The sequence below is a fragment of the Alexandromys fortis genome, unplaced genomic scaffold (assembly GCF_014885135.2).
Source record: "Alexandromys fortis isolate MF-2015 unplaced genomic scaffold, M_Fortis_MF-2015_v1.1 scaffold_364, whole genome shotgun sequence".
NCBI lineage: Eukaryota > Metazoa > Chordata > Mammalia > Rodentia > Cricetidae > Alexandromys > Alexandromys fortis.
Genome location: NW_026068245.1, coordinates 375,471 through 383,805, shown reverse-complemented (window position 1 = coordinate 383,805; position 8,335 = coordinate 375,471). Strand labels below are relative to the sequence as shown.

At 45.6% G+C, this 8,335-nt stretch overlaps 1 protein-coding gene across 3 annotated transcripts in view; it reads left to right on the top strand.

The window, feature by feature from the left end:
• Window positions 1–5,326, top strand: part of Marchf2 (membrane associated ring-CH-type finger 2) — a 42,154-nt gene extending 36,828 nt beyond the window's left edge. Inside the window, exon 5 of one of the 3 annotated variants that reach the window (XM_050131269.1) lies at window positions 4,732–5,326. In XM_050131269.1, the coding sequence (XP_049987226.1) occupies window positions 4,732–4,872 (141 nt within the window). In that variant the 3' untranslated portion in view covers window positions 4,873–5,326. Of the gene's footprint in view, window positions 1–4,686 lie in introns of all 3 variants that reach the window. The other 2 variants (XM_050131270.1, XM_050131268.1) reach the window with 2 other exon arrangements.
• Window positions 5,327–8,335: the final 3,009 nt, after the last annotated feature.

Genomic DNA, 8,335 nt, shown 5'->3' with positions numbered 1-8,335 from the left:
GAGTTGGTGTTTGGTGGGTGAAGGCAATTGCCTTCATGGCTGTCAAACCAAATTCAACCTCCCCGGGACCCACATGGTGGAGAGGGAGAGCTGATTCCTACAAGTTATTCTCTGATGTCCACACATGTGCACTAGTGCATGCACACGTGCACATACACACACATGTAGTAAGAATACATTTAAAAAGTAGTTAAAAGGAAGAATAGAAGAGAATGGAGGCCTGGCAGTGGTGGTGCACGCCTTTAATCCCAGCACTCGGGAGGCAGAGGCAGGCGGATCTCTGTGAGTTTGAGGCCAGCCTGGACTATGGTCTACAAGAGCTAGTTCCAGGACAGGCTCCAGAGCTACAGAGAAACCCTGTCTCAGGCTGGAGAGATGGCTCAGAGGTTAAGAGAACTGACTGCTGTTCCAGAGGTCCTGAGTTCAATTCCCAACAACTACATGATGGCTCACACCCATCTATAGTGAGATCTGGTGCCCAGAGCACTATATACATAATAAATAAATTTAAAAAAAAGAAACACTGTCTAGAAAAACTAAAGAGAGAGTGAGAGAGAGAGAAAATATGGAAAGGGGAGGGGAACGTGAGAACACTAAGACTATTATTGAAACAAAAAGTGATAAGATAAAGTAGAGGTACCACTAAACCAAGCAGTGACATCTTTGATCAGAGAGGGAGTCTAGAGTCCTCTCATTCTCCTCGTGTCCAGCTGTGGGTCGTTCTTCGTATCGAGAAGTTGTTTCCAGATCAGTGGTAGATTTTCATATTGAGCATGAGAGAGACCCTTGGTTTCAAGCTAGCAGCACACACACGCACACACACAGGCTTTTTAAAGAGGATCTCAAAGTCAGTGAGGCAGTGGTAGTGCACACCTTTAGTTCCTGCACTTGGGAGGCAAAAGCAAGCAGATCTCTGAGTTGGAGGCCAGCCTGGTCTACAGAGTGAGTTCCAGGACAGCCAGGGCTACACAGAGAAACCCTGTCTTGAAAAACAAAACAACAAACAGCATCTCAAGTAGCCCATACTTGAACTCGGAACGTAGCCTATGATGGCTTTGAAGTTCTGACCTTCCCAGTTCTCTCTGCATGGGTGACAGGTGTGCATTGCCACACACGTAAGCAAACGCTGTCACAACGGAACCTTATCCCATCTAGGCTGGTCTTTTACTCTTTGTAATAGTCCTGCTCAGCCTTCTGTGTACTAGGATTACAGGCTCTAACTACCATACTCACATTGTTTAGTGCTGTTAAAGGCATCTTAAACCCTGCCTGTTGTAGGAGGTCGCTTGTTTGTTCCCAGCTGCCCAGACCTGAAATAATCACACAGAAACTCTATTAACTAAATCACTGCTTGGCCTATTACCTTTAGCTTCTTATTGGCTAGCTCTTGCATTTTAATTTAACCCATTTCTATTAATCTGTGTATCACCATGTGGTTGTGGTTTACCGGCAAGGTTCCTTCTGGCGTCTGTCTCTGGTCTACATGACTTCTCCCTGACTCTGCCTCCTTTCTCCCAGCATTCAGTTTAGTTTTCCCCCACCTAGCTCTGTTCTGCCCTGCTATAGGCTCAAAGCAGTTTCTTTATTCATTAACCAATAAAAGCAACACATATACAGAAGGACCTCCCGCATCAACTGCCAGTGTTTTCACAGCAAGGCTGTAATGCAGTTCTCAGCATGCATTCCTGCCATAAGGGACACATATTTTAAAATACATAAATTACATGAAGACATATGTACTGTTTTACACCTGCTGTTTTATCCTTTGATAGTATCCTTTAAAAAGAAAAGGGGGCAGCTACTGAGAACACCCATTCATTGTATGAGTGTACCATATTTATTCAATCCCTTTGACTCATCTGGTACTTTGGCAATGTGGGGGATTTTTCACCCTGTTACGAATAGTACTTTGGGCCACTACCAATGAAGTTCTTTCTCCCTCCCTTTCTCCATCCCTCCCTCCCTCCCTTCCTTCTTTCTCTTTCCTTTGTGTGGTGCTGGGAATGGAACCCAGGAGCTTGAGTATTCTAAGCAAGTGCTTTACCATGGAGTTGGTCCCTAGCACATATGGAATATTTTTTTGTGTTCATAGTAGATGGTGCAGAAGTGTGTGCACAGTGCACATAGATGTGGAGGCCAGAGGCCAATTTTGGCTGCCTTTCTCAATCACTGTCCATCTTATTTTTATATTTTATCATTACATTCATTTATTTTGTTTGTGTGTGTGTGTGAGAGAGCACGTGTGCCATGACATGTGTGTGGAGGTTAGAGGACAACATGAACGACTCTCTTCTTTCCTTTTCCTTAAGGATTCTCGGGTAGGTCGAGACCGTTATCTGTTATACTCCAAGCCATCTCTCCAGCTCATCCACTTTTTTATTTTTTTTTTTTTTTTTTTTTTGTGATGTGGCCCTGGCAGGCCTGGAACTTGATATGTAGATCAGTGTGACCTGGAATTTACAGAAATCTGCTTGCTTCTACCTCAGACAGTCACCACTGTCTGGCATGATACCCATGGTTTAAAAATAATTTAAAAACATTTAGTATGTGTGCTGGGTAGATGACAACATATAAAAATTGGTGCTCCCCTTCTGTGTGCGTGTGTGCTGGGTAGGTGAGAACATATAAAAGTTGGTGCTCCCCTTCCACACCTTCTAGGTCCTGGTTATGAGACTCAGGCTGTCAGGCTCAGTGGCCTGTCTTAGGGTTCCTGTTGCTGTGAAGAGACACCATGACCACGCCCACTCTTATAAAGGAGAACATTTAGTTGGGTGGCTCACAGTTTCAGAGGGTTAGCCTGTTATCATCATGGTGGGAAGCAAGGCAACGTGGCAGGCTGATATGATGCTGGAGAAGGAGCTGCAAGTTCTTCTTTTTCTTTTCTTTTTTATTTTGGGCGGGGTTTTCGAGACAGTGTTTCACTGTAGTTTTAGAGCCTGTCCTGGAACTAGCTGTTGTAGACCAGGCTGGTCTCGAACTCACAGAGATCCGCCTGTCTCTGCCTCGGGAGTGCTGGGATTAAAGGTGTGCGCCACCACCACCTGGCTGAGCTGCAAGTTCTTACATCTTGACTCACAAGCAACAGGAAGTGGTCTGAGACACTGGGTGGTATCTTGAGCATATATGAGACCTCAAAGCCCACTTCCTCAGTGACACACTTCGTCCAACAAGGCCACACTTCCTAATAGTGCCATTCCCACTGGGGGCCATTTTCTTTTAAACTGTCATAGCGTCCTTTATCCACTGAGCTGTCTGGCCAGCACTCCACTTTTTATCTGAGACAGAGTCTTTACACATGGACTCGCAGGCCAGGGACCTCTAGAAATCTGCCTGACTCTGACTCCTGACACTGGTGTTACATGTACATCTCATGCTGCACAGCAGACCCTTTATCACCTGAGCTGTTTGTCCAGTCAGGGTCCCAGGTGGCCGGGAAGACCTTAAACTCCTGATCCTCACATCCTGACTACCGGATGTCCTGTGTGCACCCGCACACCTGGTTTCTGTGGTGCTGTGATGAAACGCAGGCCTTCGTGAGTGATAGGCTAACACTTTGAACGCTTTCCCATCTGTGCCGCATCCCCAAACACTAGTGTACATTTTTAATTGTGTCTCTGTTCTCCACCTGTTTGTCCCTCCCCACTCCAACACCCCTGGCGCCCATCTTTTTCTTGTCTTCAGAGTTCTTCCTCTTCTGGAATGTCGTGTGCTTGGATTCAAACAGCATACAGTCACTTCTGATCACCCTTTTTCACTCGGTGATGTGCATTTAACTTTTCTTCATGCTGCATCTGCTTTGACGGCTCAGTTGTTCCATACTGAAGACTGAACCCAGGGCTCTGACAGGCTGAGCGAGCCTGCCACTGCTGTTACATCCCCAGTCTTTGTATGTTGTTGTTTTGAGACAGTTTCTCTTTAGGTTGCCCAGACAGACCTTATTAGACTTGCGATTGTCCTTAGTCTTCGAGCAGCTGGGTCACATTCCTGCACTAGCAGCTGGACTCTCCTTTTAATGGTACCTCAGCTGGAATCCAGTGCCTCTCACATGCTGGATAAGCACTTTCCCACTGAGTTGTGGCTCCAGCTCTCACTTCTCTTAGTCTCTGTGTGTGTACGTGTGCATGCATGATATGTGCATCTGACTGTGTGTCTTTATGCGTGAGTGTGTCTGTATGAATGTGCATGTGTGACTGTGTGTAAATGTGTGTAGTGTGTGTACACATGTGAGTCCTAGCAATTCTCTTATCTCTGTCTCCCTCCACTTCCCAGTTTTGGGGTTATAGGTAGGACACTGGATCATGCTCAGCTTTTTACATGGATGCTGGGGATTCGAACTCAGGTCCTTAAGCTTATACAGCAAGTACTCCTACCCATTGAGCCATCTTCCCAGTCCCTTAAACACATCACCGTTTTTATCCTCTTACCTATGAAGGAACAGGTTGCTTCTAGGTTGGGCCATTGTGTGACTGCTCAGGGTTAAATAGTCCCAAGAGACTGGTAGGACTCCATTTCCATCAGCTGTAGAAGGGAAGAGCCTTGCTTTCTGCTGGGGTTAAGATGGTGGAGCCCTCACTTTTATAGGACTCAACCAATGGGTGGGTGTCTGTACAGTATACAGAAGTACCAGATGTGGTGCTGCTTCTAGGTTTGCTCTATGGCAAATGCCACCCCTCTCCCCCCGGGTAGAGGCCTGTCTCTATCTTCTCACCCACTGCAGGACTGCCCCTGCAGGTCTCTTTCCGATACCATTGCCAGCTGTACTCAGAATGGAGGAAGACCAATCAGAAAGTCCGCCTGAAGATTCGGGAAGCAGATGGCTCCTTGCTGGCTACTGGACTCTTGAAAAAGGTGGCAGAGGAGACCCCTGTGTGAAGACCAGACTGGCAGAGCCCTGAGGCAGTGGAGAAACCAGAGGCAGATGACAATGCCTTGCTTTGGAAGGATGGAAGCTGCCTGACCTTTCATGCACAGCCACGATGCTTCTCAGGCAAAGAGCCACAGCAATCCCTGCTCTGTGCTCCTGGGTGAACATGCTTTCAAGGGTTTTATTTTACACGTTATTGTACATGACAGGGACAGATGGACAGACCTGAGCTTTGGATGGAGCAGGCACCCTCATCTCATTCTGAGATCGGTTTGACACTCTGTGGCTAGCAGCTTTGGCTGCTTGTGCTGAGGGCGCCCGTTGGGCTGGAAGCAAGCTTCTAGCACTACTCTGCACCTGGCCGGCTTGCTTTCCTGGCACTCTTGACTTTATATACAGTTGCACTGCTTTTTAAAAGCCCACCCCTGAATGAATAAAAGGAGCCCTTGCTGGCTAACACGACTCATCAGTTACATTTCTGACCTGCTCCAAGGGAGTGGTTCTGTGAGGGCAGAGTGGAAAACACTTGGCTTGTTTGGAGGGATCTGTTATGAAGCTGTCTTGGTTTCTTTTTTTTTTTTTTTCTTTCCTTTTTTTTTTTTTTTGTTTGTTTTTTGAGACAGGATTTCTCTGTGTAGCTTTGGAACCTGTTCTGGAACTCCCTCTGTACACTAGACTGGCCTCCAACTTACAGAGATCTGCCTGCCCCTGCCTTCCGAGTGCTGGGGCTAAAGGTGTGTGCCACCACTGCCCGGCTTCATTTCTTTTCCTATTTCTGTGATAAAGTACTCAGATAAAAGCAACTAAAGTGGGGGTGCAGAGATGGCTCAGTGTTAGGAGCACTGGCCATTCTTGTTCAGTTCCCAGCACTCATATGGCAGCTTGCAGTTGTCCCTAACCCCAATTCCAAGGGATCCAGTGCCCTCTTTTGTCTTCCACGGACACTGCCCACATGTGGTGCACATACATACATGCAGGCAAAATACCCATACACATAAAAATTTTTAAAAGGCAACTTAAGAGAGAAAGCATTTATTTTAGCTCACAGCTCCAGCTACAGTCCCTCATGGTGGAGAAATCAAGGCACAGTTGAGTCTTTCTGCATCAATCAGTATAATCAAGATGATTCCCGGGGCCGGGAGGTGGTAGCACACGCCTTTAATCCCAGCACTTGGGGGTTGGAGAGATGGCTCAGTGGTTAAGAGCATTGCTTGCTCTTCCAAAGGTCCTGAGTTCAATTCCCAGCAACCACATGGTGGCTCACAACCATCTGTAATAAGGTTTGCTGCCCTCTTCTGGCCTGCAGACATACACACAGACAGAATATTGTATACATAAATAAATATTAAAAAAAAAAAAAAAGATAATCCCAGCACTTGGGAGGCAGAGGGCAGGCAGATCTCTCTGAGTTCGAGGCCAGCCTGGTCTACAGAGCTAGTTCCAGGACAGCCAGGGCTACAGAGAAACCCTGTCTCGAGAAACCACATAAAAAATAAAGTGTGCTTCCCACAGTCATGACCAGAGGCTCAACTCGCCAGGGACTCTTGATTCTCTCAAGCTGACAGTTAAGGATAGCACGGAAACCTAAGGATGAAGTGAAAGCAGAGTGTTAGATAAAGAACAGGATGCAGGGCCTGGGGAGACAACTCAGTGGTTAAAGTGCTCGCTACACGAACACGAAGACCAGACTTCCTAAATATATAGATTTGGGGTGTGTTTACGTGTGTGTCCCTGGTGATGCTAGCCCAGCACCCAGGAGCTCTCAGAGCAAGCTTAACTAGCCATATGGGCAAAACTCTGGGTTCAGCTGAGAGACCTTGCCTCAGTGGATAAGGTGGGGAAGATGATGGTGGAGACACCAACATTAACCTCTGTCCTCTGCATGAACATGTGCACACAGGAGGAAAAACAAAGAGAGGTGGGAAGAAACCGTTAGGAGAGCAGGGTCCACCTTTATGTGGCCCCAGTAAACAGGTTTTCAGGTTTGCACAAGTGCGCTCACCCACTGGGCCACCACACTGGTCTGCGCAGGATTTATGATGAATGGTCTTTTCAAAATTTTATTCTTTATGAGTGTTTTATTTACCCCACATATATGACTACCATGTTCATGCAGTGCCCAAGGAAGCCAGAAGAGGGCAAGATATTCCTAGGAACTGGATGGAGTTCCAGATGACATGTGAGTGCCAGGAGCAAAACCTCTGTCTTCTACAAGAGCAGTGAGCGCTCTTAAATACTGAGCCATCTCTCCCGCTCCAATAAATGGTTTTAAGTCTTTTTTAATTTATTTTTTAAATGATTTTTAAAAAGTTATTTTAGCTGGTGATGTAGTTCAGTGATTGAATGCTTGAATAGCTCTGGGTTTGAGTTCCAAGATCATTACATAAATATAGTTTTGAATATACTTTAGTAATGCATACACACTTTGAGACAGGGTCTATAGGTAGCTCTGACTGTCCTGGAAATCAAAGACATCCTCTTACCTCTGTCTTCTGAGTGTTGGCATTACTAAAGGCATATAACACCATACTTGGCAATATATTTGTGTATACACACACATACATATATTCATATATGTGTGTGTATATATATGTACACATATATGTATGTATATATATTATTTTATTGAGACATGATCTTACTATGCAGTGAGATCTCACTGGCAATATATATGTATGTATATACACATACATATAAAATAATTATACTATTTATATATTGTGTGTATTTTTTAATGGTACTGAGGATTGAATTCAGAGCTTCACATAGTCTAGGCAAATACTCTCTATGGAGGGATGTCCTCAGCAACAAATGACTTTAAGAATAAACAAAGTGCGGGTGTATGTTTGAAAATTGGCTCAGTGGTTAAGAGCACTCATGTGATGGCTCACAACCAACTGTGACTCCAGTTTTGGGGGATTTAGTATCCTCTCTGGTCTCCACTGACACCAAGCGTTTGCATGGTACACAGATACACAGGTAGGCAAGCACCCATACACACAGATCACAAAGGGCCTTCTGTAGTGGCACACATCTTTAATCCCAGCACACAGAGGCAAAGGTAGGCAGATCTCTGTGAGTTCGAGGACAGTCTGAAACACATAGCGAGTTCCAGGCTGGCCAGGGCTGTAGAGTAAGACCATGTCTCAAGAAGATTGAATAAGCCATGGGTGGTGGCACACGCCTTTACTACCTTTAGTGCTCAGGAGACAGAGACTGAAAGATCTCTGAGTTCACGGCTAGACTGGTCTACATAGGGAGTTCCAGAATAGCCTAAATAGAGAGATCCTATTAAAAATCAAAATCACAATCCCAGCACTCGGGAGGCAGAGAGGCGGATCTCTGTGAGTTCGAGACCAGCCTGGTCTACAGAGCTAGTTCCAGGACAGGCTCCAAAGCCACAGAGAAACCTTGTCTCGAAAAACCAAAAAAAAAAAAAAAAAAAAAAAAAAAAAAAAAAAAAAAAAAAAA